This window comes from Enhydra lutris, unplaced genomic scaffold, assembly GCF_002288905.1.
Source record: "Enhydra lutris kenyoni isolate GAN:26980312 unplaced genomic scaffold, ASM228890v2 scaffoldscaffold14, whole genome shotgun sequence".
NCBI lineage: Eukaryota > Metazoa > Chordata > Mammalia > Carnivora > Mustelidae > Enhydra > Enhydra lutris.
The window spans coordinates 562,784-575,635 of NW_019154098.1; the positions used below are offsets into that span (position 1 = coordinate 562,784).

Below are 12,852 nucleotides of genomic sequence, written 5' to 3' on the forward strand. Positions count from 1 at the left end.
AATCTTCTCCGACAGCCTGGGCGGGCCCTGTAGTTCTTGGCTCCGTGTTGGGAGGACGGCACAGCCAGAAGGCACGCAGAGACTCGTGGGCGCACGTGGCAGAGCTCCCAGGGCTCGCTCCTACGCTCTCCTTTGTTCGCCCTCCCTTGGGATCAGTATTCAGAAAGGCCTCGCTCTGCCTGGCCCAGGCCAGCCAGTGAACAGGCGAGAGTTCTGAGAGACTGGATAGGAGATGAGGTTGAAACTGACTCACCCCGTGGGGCTGCATAATCACGGGGGAGGGGCTCTCCTGCCCAATCAGGGCAGCCCCTTTGGCAGGTGACTCAAAGACACCTGCCGGGTAGCCCCAGCCTGCCAGGTAGGGATGCCAGGCTGGCTTCAATCCCAGATGGCCCAGTGGCAACAGGAATGTGGCACCAGGGGGCCCAGGCACTGTGGTGAAGGTGGTGGAACACGGATGAGCCCAGCGGGAAGGCAGTGGCCAGGGCACCAGGAGAGGCCGCTAGCCTTAGGGTGAACCTCCCTCTCAGTTTATTTGCTTCTAGACAGGCACTCCTCTCAGCCTTGCTCAACTTAGGAGTGAATGGCTAGTGGGTTTTGCTGCTGGGTAAACCCGGCCTGAGTCCCCGGTGAACCCCGTACCTGGAAATCCTCGACGTTCCCACTACAGGCCCCGTGCAGAGAGGAGAGTCGAGCTAAGGTGGGAGGCGCACTTGCCCACTTGGGGGCTGCACCGTGCGGTCATGCAAGGACACGGAAGCCTCTGGGTCCCCGCGATCCGGCACCCCAGGGTCCCCACACCTGGCAAAACTAGCCCGGGTGGAAATGCAGGAGGCCCGGCAAGTCTGCGGACGGGGGCGGGCGGGCGGGGGCCAGGGCCTGGCCACTCGGGGATGGGAGTTGGGGGCAACACCTTCCCTATCCCCGCCGGGCACCTCCACGAGGAGTCAGTTGGCAGGGCGGGCGTCCCGGGGACGCGGGGTCTGGGGCCTTCCTCGGCTCCGACCTTCGGTCTGGCGCTCGCTTGAACAGCGTGAGCCCAGGAAAAGCAGGGGCTTCTGCGGTGGTAACTAGGGGGCTCGTGGGACCCCAGCGCGCCCCGACGTGCGCTCGGAGGCCAACACGCTGGGCGGTGGGCGAGGCGGGTCGTACGGACACGGCCGCGAGGCCTGACGCGACCGCGAGGCCCTTCGTGAGTCATCCACACCCCGCACTCCGTGCCTGGCCGAGCAGCGGCGAACCCCGCGTTGGCAGAGCGGGAGGAGCATCAGGAAGCGGTGGGGGGAGGCTCGGCGCTGCCAGGAGGCCTGGCGCGTTCCGTGGAGACGCAGAGGCCCGCGGGGAACAAGGTCCGCCTTGGGCCGCCCGGCCGCAACCACGTTCTCGGGTGTACCCGGCGACCGCGGCTCCCAGGGTGCCCCGCGCGGGGCGACCACGAGTCCCAGGGTGCCCCGCGCGGAGCGACCACGACTCCCAGGGTGCCCCGCGCGGAGCGACCACGACTCCCAGGATGCCCCGCGCGCCCGCGGACTACAAATGGGCGCGCGCCCCAGCCGTTGACCAGTTAGGGGTTCCCGGAGCGACGTGCCCGCAGTACCTGGCCTGCCCGGAGGGCGCGCGCTGATTGGCGCCCGGGATCAGCGCGCGGGCTACGGTGTCCGGCAGGGGGCGGTGGCGGCGGTTGGCGGAGGGTCTGGAGCGGAGCCGCGGGCCTTGGGCCCTGCGAGCGCGGCGGGCCACGACTCTGCTCGGACCGGGTGAGGGTTGAGGCCATGGGCGACCGCGGCGGCACGGGCGGCTCCCGGCGCCGGAGGACGGGTTCACGGCCCTCGAGCCAGGGCGGCGGCGGGCCCGCGGCGGCGGAAGAGGTGCGGGACGTGGGCCCCCCGGGAGACGCGCCCGCGCCGGCGCCGGCCCCCGACAAGGACGAGAACGGAGGCTCCGACGTGGGCAGCGGCCCCTGGGATCTGAGGTAGCGAGGCGCCCCACCCCTAACCTCTGCCCCCTGCCCGGGACCCTCCTCAGTGCCCCGGGCATGACCGCAGCAGCGCGGGCTCCGAGTGCGCGAGCCTGGCTCCGGGACTTGGCGTGGGCAGGTGTGCCCCTGGGGTCCCTGTGGGGGGGGGGGGACTGAGGCACAGGAGTGGGGAGTCCCTTGCCAAGGTCACCCACGTCGGGGTGCAGAGGGGAGCCGGCAGCAGTCTGGCTTCCAGACCCCCCACCCCTCCACACGTCGTCTTCCCCAGGGTAGCCCGGGACCCCGGGTTCTCCCTGTCTGCAAGGAGCCGGGTGGGAGCGGGTGGTTTGTAACCAGGGAGGTGTCTTCTGAGGGCTGTGAGGGGTGCCTTGGCGCTTGGGAGTCTCGCAGAGGACGGTGGCCCTGCTGGGCAGGCAGCCCGCAGGAGACTGGGGCTGCCTGAGGGACAGGGGCAGGGCTGTGTCCCTGCAGACTGTCGCCAGAGTTGTTTTCATGGGGGTCCCTCCGTCACCCAGAGCTTGGCTGGCCTGGGCCCCGGCTTCGGTTTCCAGAACAAGTGTCTTCTTGCAGGGACGGAGTTGGGTCCTGCATTGGGACTCTCACCCCCAGGTTGGGGTACAGGAGAGGGACGCGAAGTGCCCCCAGGTGGGCACCTGTTTAGCTGAAGGACTGACAGGAAGTGGTTGGGGGGCTGATGGGGAGGACCTGGAGGGCCAGGTACTGGGTCCCTCCTTCAAGCCTGCTCCAAGTGATCCCGTCGCCACCTCTAGCCTCCCTCTCCCACTTCTGGCCTTCCCTCTGGCCCAGGGTCCTCGGGGCTTAAGCTTTGGAATTGCCTTTGGGGCTAGAGGTAATCGAGGAGGAAGTGGGCGGTCAGTCCGTGTGCCGGCAAGGGTTTGCTCTCTCAGTGAACACGAACAGGGGCTTGCTTCACCGTGGCGAGAGGGTGGGTGAGGGTGGCTGGGGTCCTTGCCCTTGGGCTGCTCACAGTCCGCCTAGAGATAAGATAATCTCCGCACTGAGCAGCCCGAGCAAAGGTCAGGCCCGGGGTTTGTGAAGGCGCTGTGGCAGGGGACGGAGCTTTTACCGAGGGGGTGCTTGCTCCCCGTGGGCCTGGGGCAGTGCTGAGGAGGCTCCAAAGGACAGGAGGGCCTTAGAGTCCCCTCTGCTGACTGCCCTCCAGGAGTCAGGGGTTATGGCTGCATGATCTCCTGCAGAGGTGGCAGGAGTTGGTGTCCTTTTGTGTAAGACGGGGGTGTTGGCTTTGGGCCACGTTGCCACTCTGGGATCGGCAGTCACTTCCCTGCTCTGCCAAGGCCCGATGTCCTGAAGCCTCGCCTGTGCTCCTGGTAGTTGGGCCAAGTGAGTGGCAGCCTCAAAGTCTGGGCCCCTGGGAAGAGGAGCGGGAGATGCCCCGGGGCTAGAGGGGGAGCTGGCAGTTAGGGCCCCTCCTGGTCTCGGGTCAGGCAGGCCATGTGTTCTTGTTCCTCGGGCCCCGATGTCAGACGGCCCCAGGGGGCCAACAGGCTCAGGCCTTGCTCTGGCTGTGCTGGGATTTGGTCCCTAGGCTTCCCGTCCTTGTCCACTCCCCTCACCTCAGATTTTTGTCTATTTATTTGACAGAATGAGAGAGCAGGAGAGCACAAGCAGGGGAAGCAGCAGAGGGAGAGAGAGAAACAGGTCCCCCATGGAGAGGGAGCCCAGTGTGGGCCTTGATCCCAGGACCCCGGGATCATGACCTGAGCCGAAGGCAGACACTTAACCACCTGAGCCCCCCGGGAGCCCCTGCCTGCTGCCTCTCCTTCCCCATTCTTCCTGACGCCCTGGGCTCCAGGCCTCCTCCCCTCCCTATACTTCCTGCTCACCTTGCCTGGGAAGGGGGGGTCAGGCTCTGGGTGTGAACTCATTTCTTCCGGCCATGGCAGGGTGCAGCTGTGCGGCAGGAAGGAGGGGGCGCCGTACATAGTGCCCCTGCCCAGGCCGTCTGGCCCTTGGCTACTGGGCACTCCAGGCAGGGCCTTCTGGGCAGGGCGCCCCCCGGGTGTTTGTTCCTGGGATGTCCTTTTTCTTCCTCCCCAGCAGGGTATCGGGTTATGGGGAGCACACGCATCCTCTTGCATCCCAAGGGTCAGCCCAGAGGCCGGCTGAAGGAAGTGCCGAGGAGGAGGCTGCTGGGAGGACAGCTGGCACTCTGTCCCCTCTTTGCTCTGCTTGGCCCTGAAGCTGAACCAGGTGTGATCCACACTTGGGGGCTGTGCCCCGGCAGGCTTTAAACTTCGGCAAACCTTAGTTTCCCCTCGAGGCTGCCTCCCAAAGCTCATGTGAGGGTTGAGTGAGGTGACACAGGTGATGAGTTCCAGTGGCCCTGCTGGTTGAGCAGACCTGGGGAGCGAATGTGGAACCGCTAGAGGGCAGAGGTGTGGGCAGCCTGGGTAGCAGGGGAGAGGCCGTGGCAGAGATGGCTGTGGGTGTTGTGCCAGATCCCGCCTGTCGCCCTCTGGCCCACTGCCGACTCTGACGGCAAGGCTGGGCCTTGTGGGTTTTGGTGCGGGGCGGGCTTCCTTTCCTGGGCCTGTGCTGCCTGCGGTCGGGGATGGTCAGGAGCCCTGTGGAGGGACCCGGGGAGTGGCAGCGGGCAGGTTGGGGAAGGCCTTGAGAGCCTGACAGCCGGGATCCCGGGATCGGAGTATGCTCTTATGATGCTGTTTGGTGTCCGATTTGGAAAACAATACCCATTTCCCAGCCCTGTCTTCATCTTCAAGATGCTGAAGGATTGCGGCAACTTCAAAATTGCTGAAAATAAAAGCAGCGCGGTCTTCTTGGTGATAGGGGTCACGTTGTTGTGAAATGTTTGCTCGATGGGTGTTGACGTGCAGGTCGGGGGGCAGCTTGTGGCACAAGGTGGCCCTGGGACAGCTCCAGTGCAAGTGCATAGGCTCAAACTTGGCAAAAGGGCTGGGGAGGCCTCCTCTAGCAGACGGGCCTAGAGACTGTCCTCTCTGGGGAGTGGGGCCTTGGACCTCTGGTTGCCTTGCAGAAAGGCAGGTGCAGAGTCTCAGGGAAGAGAGGGTCTCCTGTGGCCTCCCGGCAAGGCCCAGGACAGATGGGAGAGGGACACAAGGAGACCTGTGAGCGGGAGAGGCTGGAGGGCCAGGTGCGGTGTGGGCTGTGCCTCCGGCCAGGTTACAAACGGCTGGGTAGCACCTCAGCCTGCCCAGCCCCTCACCTCCCGGTGTCCACCCTAACCCACAGCAAGGCCTGTGATGGAGGGTGGGTCAGCCCCGAGAGGACATCTGTGCTATGGCGCCCCTGCTGTGTATGCCTCTGAGTCCACTTCTCCTGCCTGGGGGCCTCAAGAGGTGGAGATGCCTGTCCACGGGAGAGAAGGGGAGTTCCTGGCCTCGCGTCTTACCACACTGGAGGCCTTGCTCAATGCCGTGTGAGGCTTCCTGGGGGCACGGCAGCTCGGTGGGGTGAGGCAGGCTGAGTGAGCCGGGAACTGGGTCTGGGCCTTGCCCCAGGCCCTGTGGCCCTTCTGCCGGCTCTGTGTCACTCTGAGGACCACGCGGGGGTTGAGGATCTGCTTGTGTTTCCCCAACCCCTTTAATGGGTGGGAACTCTCCTGCTTCTGTGGAGGTCTCTCTGCCATCAGGCTCCTGGCCCCTGCGTGGGCTCTTCTTGGCCCCCTCGGCCTGGGCAGGAACACAGTGCTGACCCTGTGGTTATAACCCGGAACAGGTGATACTTTTTCAGCAATAGTTGGAGGCTGTGCAGATGTCTGAGGGGCGCTGTCCTCGGGAAAGTGCGTGTAGGTCCAGGTGCCCAGCTGGCTCTTGGCCTGGGGCCCTGTTGACACCGGAGCCTGCATGGGCCAAACCTTGGGGGGAAGTCGTTGGAGGTGGGGGCCCCTTGGGGCGCTGGGCGGTGGGACGGGCATAGCAAGGCAGATTCAGCCCCTGCCCGCCCCTCTGCACAGCTGCCTGCTGGGTCAGCCTCAACATCCCTGGAGTGGACTGTTCCTTTGGGCGCGTCACCATCCGTGGCTGTAGCGTATGGTGGCAGCCAGAGGCCTCTGGGAATCGAGGATGGGCTCTTGGCCTGGGAGCTCCAGCTCTCTGTAGCCCCGGGCAAGGCAGGGCCGGCTGTCCTGCTCCTGTTTGCTGCGTGAGCTGCCCGCGACCTGGAAGGGCAGGCTTCTGGGCGGTCCCGAGAGCCTGGCCCTGCCTGGGTCTTCTGTGATGGTGAACGGGGAGGAGGATGTGTGGGCAGAAGAGCGGGCGGTATGGGGCGCAGACTGTCCCGCTGGGCTAGGATGGGCCGGAGTCGCTCCGAGGGAGGGCCTGTGGTCTGCTCTGGCCCGGGCCCCGCTCTGGCCTAGGCCCCAGACCCCAAGGCTGGCTCTGGGTTCTGTGCCGGCCCCGACCTGGCCCTGTGCTTGGAGGCGGGCGGGGTTCTCACAGCTCCAGGCGGGACTGGCAGGGCCAGCCCTGCCTGGCCGCTACCTGCTTCTGAGAGGGCATGTCTCCCGCCTCCAGGTGCCACCGCCTGCAGGATTCTTTGTTCAGCTCGGACAGTGGCTTTAGCAACTACCGCGGGATCCTGAATTGGTGTGTGGTGATGCTGGTGAGTCGGGCCCGGGCTGGAGGGGAGAGACCTGGTGGCGGTCCCTGCATTGGCCACACAATCGACTCTCGTCCCTGTTGAAGCAGCTGCAGCAGGTGTGAGTGGTCTTGGGGGTCACACAGCTGCTTCTGTGCTGAATGGCACTTGTGGGTGTGGAGCCCCTGGCCGGCCTGGCCTGCGGAGGGGGCGGGGCTAAGCGGATGGCTCTTGGGCTCAGCCTGGCAGCTCCAGGCCCTGACTCTGAAGGCACCGAGCCTCTCTCCCTCAGCCTTGGTCCTAGGTGGCCTGCAGGGAGGGATTAGATGGGGCCCTTGCCTCCCTCACCGTCCGCCCTGGTCCCTGCTGGCACCTTGTGGGGGTGGGGCGGCAGTACTGGCCCAGAAGCCGCTGGAGCCCAGGGCTCCAAGGGGTGGCCCTCAGGGAGGGGCAGGGGGCAAGGGCCTGTCTGGGCCCAGCCCTCACCACTCAGGCTGATGTGGCCAGAGGCCTTTGACCCTTGCCCTGACATCACCACCTGTCTCGGGTGTGGCTCCTCCGGTTACCCGTGTGGAAAGGGCTCCAGGCACACCCACATCCTCCCTGCCCATGGGCCCAGAAGGCTCTCCCTGGAGCTGGGGGAGGGGCAATGCAGTACAGTGGGTGGGAAGCTAGCTGAGCAAGGGGACAGTGGGCCAGACGCCTGCCTGACCCTCAGGAGGTGTGTACTTGGCCTCTGGAGGCCATTCCCAGCCTGGGGTTTGTAGAGGCAGCCCTGGAGGGTGGGCCCTCAGCAGCTCAGGCAGCACTCCGGTGGCCTGCAACCCCGTGGGCCCACCTGGCCCCTTGGCGCAGCCCCAGAACCTCTCCCCTGCTGCTGGCGCCTCTCCCAGCCCTTCGCTGGAGGGGACGTGCACCCGTGTTTGGTGCTGCTTGGTGTGTTCCCTCTATGGCCTGGGCCTGGGGCTGAGCCCGGCCCACCAGCAGCTCCAGCTCCTGCGGGCTTGCTGTGGGCCTTCCGGACAGGCCACCACCAGGCATGGTGACGGCACATCTGTGCCTGGCAGGCCGGGCTGGTGGCAGGGCCCCTGTGTCTCTCAGGTTTTCACCTCCTTGTGAAGCCTTCCCTGACCACCCAGGTAAGGGATCCCACCGGTGTCTGCTGTCAAGCATCACTCTTCCTCAGAATCTACCACGAGCCATGGCCAGGGCCTGAGTTTGGGGCATTTGGCAGGGTCTGTACCTTATGGGATGGAGTAGGAGACCCTCGTGCCTGCAGAGGGAAGCCATTCCCCAGCCCCAGGCCAGAGCCAGGAGCCCATCTCCATGGGGGTTCTGTCCTTGGGAGCTCCTTTGGGGCCACGTGCCCGGGCGTGGAGCGCTACAGGAGAGCGGAAGAGGGGCGGGGGCGTGAGTACCAAGGGGCACTTGGGCTTCAGCTGCCTCTTCCTACTCCCCAGGGAGTGGCTGCCCCTGCCTTGGGCCTTGGGGCCCCCGCCAGCTCAGTGAGAGGAGGGCTGTGAGGCAGCGGGTCAGTCTGTGCTGCTGCAGACCCTGGTGTCTGGTGTTGGGGTCGATTCCCTCTTGCTGGGGAGGGATTGGGGCATCTTGCTGGGGTGATGCGGGCATCACGGAAGGGCTTCCTGTCCCTTTGCTAGTGTGGGGTTAGGAGGGTGGTGAGTCTTGGAGCTTGGCGTGCGGGCCGGACAGGCCTGGGCTTATAGGGTGCATGTGTCCCTCGGGACCTGGGGCTCTTGCCCCTGTAGGCGCTGAGAGGAGCTGGGGGGCGGGGCACCCCGTGGCCAGGGCTAATGGGGCTGTGCCCTTCCTCTCTCTTGCAGATCTTGAGCAATGCACGGTTATTTTTAGAAAACCTCATCAAGTGAGTGTCTTCCCCAGGGCCCTGGCCCCACCCCTGAAGCCCCTCCCCACCTGCTCAGGCCTCATCCCCCGATCCCCAGGTACGGCATCCTGGTGGACCCCATCCAGGTGGTGTCTCTGTTCCTGAAGGACCCTTACAGCTGGCCTGCCCTGTGTCTAGTTATTGGTGAGCTGGGAGCCAAGGCAGGCCTCGGGTGGAGACGGGACAGGGCTTGACCGGGGCCTGAACCTGCCCTGTGACACTTACATCCTCAGTGGCCAACGTCTTTGCCGCGGCTGCGTTCCAGGTGGAGAAGCGCCTGGCCGTGGTAAGCAGGGCCCTCCCACCCCGCCCTGCCCAGGGCCTGCTCTTCTCACTAGGGCTGTGTGTAGCTCTCCTGGGAGGGGCTGGGCCCCAGGCCTGGTAGCCCTTCCCCAGGGAGACCCCTTGCCTAGGGTGTGGGACACCCACTGAGTACTCTGGCCCCCCCGCCCCAGGGCGCCCTGACGGAGCAGGCGGGGCTGTTGCTGCACGCGGCCAACCTGGCCACCATTCTCTGCTTCCCGGCGGCCGTGGCCTTGCTGCTCGAGTCCATCACTCCAGGTGTGCCCCTCCTTCATCCCACCCGCGGCCCAGCCTGTCTCTGAGGCCCGTAGGCGAGACCCAGGCCCTGCGCCTGTAGGGGCCGTGGCTGTGGCTCTCCCTCGGGCTGTGGGAGGGCTGTGGCTTGAGCCCGCCTCTCCTGCAGTGGGCTCCGTGCTGGCTCTGATGGCGTACACCATCCTGTTCCTCAAGCTCGTCTCCTACCGGGATGTCAACCTGTGGTGCCGAGAACGAAGGGCCAAGGCCAGGGCCAAGGCTGGTGAGGGGCTGCCCAGGGCTGGGGCCTCAGAGCTTGTGCCACCCGCCTCGGGGCCAGACTGGGGCAGCAGCAGGGCCTCACCCGCCCCCCTCGCTTGAAGCTTCCGCAGGTAAGAAGGCCAACGGGGGAGCTGCCCCGCGCACCGTGAGCTACCCGGACAACCTGACCTATCGTGGTGAGGACGCCCCCTGGGACTTGGCCGAAGGGCAGTGGCGCAGGGACAGCAGGGCGCGGCCTGGCCGGTGCTAGCCCCAGCCTCCTGTTCCAGATCTGTACTACTTCCTCTTTGCTCCGACTCTGTGCTACGAGCTCAACTTCCCCCGCTCTCCCCGAATCCGAAAGCGCTTCCTGTTGCGGCGGCTCCTGGAGATGGTGAGGATGGGGGCTGGCCGCGGGGGCGGGGGCGGGGTAGGCTGGGGGCCTGCCTGGGGCTGGAGGGGCTCAGCCTGCTCCTCTCTGCCTCCTCCCTCAGCTGTTTCTGACCCAGCTCCAGGTGGGGCTGATCCAGCAGGTACGCGGGCCGGGCCGGAGGGGGGGCCGGGCCGGAGGGGGGGGGGCGGGGCCGGGTGGCCCAGGCGGCCCGGGCGCTGACGCTGTGCCCCCCTCTGCAGTGGATGGTCCCCACCATCCAGAACTCTATGAAGCCTTTCAAGGTGAGCGCTCAGGTTCCCCCGGGCTGGGGTGGAGGGCAGGTGGGGAGCCGCTCGGGGAGCCCGCTGAGCTCTGTCTCTGCAGGATATGGATTATTCCCGCATCATCGAGCGCCTCCTGAAGCTGGCGGTGAGCAGCCTGGGGGGGCGGGCGTGGCGGGAGCCGGCGGGGGTGGTGTCTCACAACCCGGCCCTGCCTCCCCCTGCAGGTCCCCAATCACCTCATCTGGCTCATCTTCTTCTACTGGTTCTTTCACTCCTGCATGAACGCCGTGGCTGAGCTCATGCAGTTCGGAGACCGGGAGTTCTACCGGGACTGGTGGTGCGTGGCCTCGGGTGTGCGACTGGGGTGGGCGCGTCCGGCTGCGGGCCGCTCACCGCTCACCGCTGCTCTCCACCCCCAGGAACTCGGAGTCCGTCACCTACTTCTGGCAGAATTGGAACATCCCTGTGCACAAATGGTGCCTCAGGTGGGCGCGGGCGAGGGGCGGCGGTGGGGGCGGTCGCGGGCAGCTGTGCGCACCGGCCCAGCCCCAGCCCAGCCCCAGCCCAGCCCCAGCCCACGGCCCCTGGCCCACGGCCCCCTCCCTCTGCAGACACTTCTACAAGCCCATGCTTCGCCGGGGCAGCAGCAAGTGGCTGGCCAGGACCGGGGTGTTCTTTGCCTCGGCTTTCTTCCACGAGGTGAGTGCGCTGCAGGCACGACCAGCCCCGGGCCCCATGCCCCACCACCGACCGCACGTGCAGCCCCCACTCCAGCCAGTTTTGTCCCTGTCCCCCAGGCGCATGCGGCCCCCGTCACTCCCGTCACCCCATCCCTGTCCCTGGGGGGTGTGTGCAGCCCCCATCACTCCGGTCAGCCCTGTCCCTGTCCCCCAGACGCATGCAGCCCCTGTCACTCCGGCCAGCCCCATCCCTGGCCCCCTGGGTGCGTGTGGCCATGGCGGTGGCTGACGCCCGTTGCCCCGTTGCAGTACCTGGTGAGCGTGCCTCTGCACATGTTCCGCCTCTGGGCCTTCACAGGCATGATGGCGCAGGTGAGTGTGCCCCGCGCCCCGCGCCCCCCACCCCCCGCGGCCCGGGGCCCCTCCTTGGGTCCTGCGCGGCCGGCTGACCCGGGCCCGTGTCTCCAGATCCCGCTGGCCTGGCTGGTGAGCCGCTTCTTCCAGGGCAACTACGGCAATGCGGCCGTGTGGCTGACGCTCATCATCGGGCAGCCGGTGGCCGTGCTCATGTACGTCCACGACTACTACGTGCTCAACTATGAGGCCCCCGTGGCTGGGGCCTGAGCTGCTCCATGGCGGGGCCTGTGGCCTCCTCCTCCCTCCTCGCTGCCCATGACCAGAGCCCGCCGCCCCACCTGTGTGCTGGGGAGGGGGCCTGGCCGTCCGCAGGGCTTCTCTGCCCCTATGGGGCTCCTTCCTGACCTACTCAGGGACGGCAGCCCAGCATCCCAGGAACCTGTGCCGACCCTGCCCAGGGGTCTGAGGGGATCAATAAAGTGCTGTCCGGAGCGGCGCCCTCAGCCTGCCGGGGTCGTGGGGTGCTAGTGCTGCTCTCGGGGGTGGGGGGCTCGGAGTCCCACTGGCCTTCTGATGCCCGTGTCCTCAGGGCGCGGTGTCCTGGCTGGAGGGGCGGGAGCAAAGCCACAGTGCCCATGAGGCTGACTCCTCCTCCCCGGCACTTGTTTCTGTACCACAGGCGGCAACCCCCACTGCCCAGCAAGACCTGGCTCAGGTCACATGTCCTGTCCTATCACTGCCCTTGTTAACCTAGCGTGTGTGCGTTGTCAGGGTGGGGGAGCAGCTCAGAGCTCCGTGGTCCCTGTGCTGGGGCCTTGGAAGAAGATGGTGCCCAAGGACTTCCCAGGAGGGGATCTTGGCTTGGGGCACTGGCTGGAGGCCGGAGTCAGAACCAGTGTGTGGCCTGGCGGCGCCGCGTGCTGGTGCTGTTCTTCGGCTGTGATGCTCATGGCGGCGGAGTCCCTGGACCCTTGGGGTGGCAGCTCTTGGGGGGAGGCAGGTGGCCTGGCCTGACCCATGACCTCGGTCTTCCTCCTGAGCACATCCACGCAAAGGCTTGAACACCAGCTCTCTGCCCCTGCTGGGCACCCAGGAGGGACTCTCCACTGCCCTGGGTTTGAGCCCCACACGCCCAGTTCTCGCTCTCGGCAGCCCACACGCACGCCTACGTGTGGCCCTCAGGAAGCTGTGCTCCCAGACTATTCTCTGCCAAGCCCGACGGGGGGCAGCCCGGAGCCCATTCCCACCGGACTGGGCGGGTAGGCTCTTTCCAAGACCCCAAGCCATGTGTGTGGCCCAATGGGCCCCAGTCACAGACTGGTCTGATGTGGTCTGACAAGGCAGGTGAGGGGGTGCCTGGGCAGTGGCCTCAAGGGCCATGCTGCCCCCAACCTGCCCTGAATCTGCCCAACCTCATGTCCCCCATCTCCTCTGGCTGTGATGGAGTCAGGGGTAGAGGGACTCCCTGGGCCCTGCTGGGGATGGTGAGTAGTGAGTGGGTGGACACCTGGGGGCACAGGGCATCAGGAAGGCCACTCTGGTCTGTCCCCTCCCCACCCCTCCTCTGCTCCCAAACCAGCCAGTGCCTTGAGAACATGTGGTGAGCAGGGTTGCAAAGCCAGGAAGAGGCTCCAGCACACCCACCCATGCTCCCCCAGCCGCCTCATTGGGGAGGTCTTGGGAAGGGCGTTCCTGTGGGTCCATCCCACCGCCCCCCTTCCAGGTCCTTGAATAAAGAATTGTGAGCACACACACGGGTCCTGTGGAGTCAGGCGCGCATGGCTAGGCTCTGACCATCGACCTTCCTTCTGAGGGGGCTACCACGGCCCAGACCTTCAGCCCCCTTCCCGGACCCATGTCCCCGGGGCCCACCCTGGGGG

The 12,852-nt window shown here is 66.4% G+C and overlaps 1 protein-coding gene across 2 annotated transcripts; it reads left to right on the forward strand.

Annotated features, from left to right (window-relative positions):
- The first annotated feature begins 1,581 nt into the window (after positions 1–1,581).
- Positions 1,582–12,722, forward strand: LOC111146542 (diacylglycerol O-acyltransferase 1). Of its 2 annotated transcripts, XM_022502125.1 has the most exons (17): positions 1,582–1,972; positions 6,514–6,601; positions 8,419–8,459; positions 8,539–8,624; positions 8,714–8,766; positions 8,936–9,041; positions 9,187–9,300; positions 9,401–9,475; positions 9,569–9,672; positions 9,773–9,811; positions 9,912–9,953; positions 10,036–10,080; positions 10,160–10,272; positions 10,355–10,420; positions 10,547–10,634; positions 10,925–10,987; positions 11,084–12,722. In XM_022502125.1, exons 1-17 carry the CDS (start codon positions 1,773–1,775, stop codon positions 11,237–11,239), a joined length of 1,479 nt encoding a protein of 492 aa, XP_022357833.1. In that variant the 5' UTR covers positions 1,582–1,772; the 3' UTR covers positions 11,240–12,722. The 2 variants fall into 2 exon arrangements, with proteins under 2 accessions (XP_022357833.1, XP_022357832.1); XM_022502124.1 differs by lacking the exons at positions 10,925–10,987; positions 11,084–12,722 and adding an exon at positions 10,830–10,916 and having other exon boundaries at positions 1,651–1,972.
- Positions 12,723–12,852: the final 130 nt, after the last annotated feature.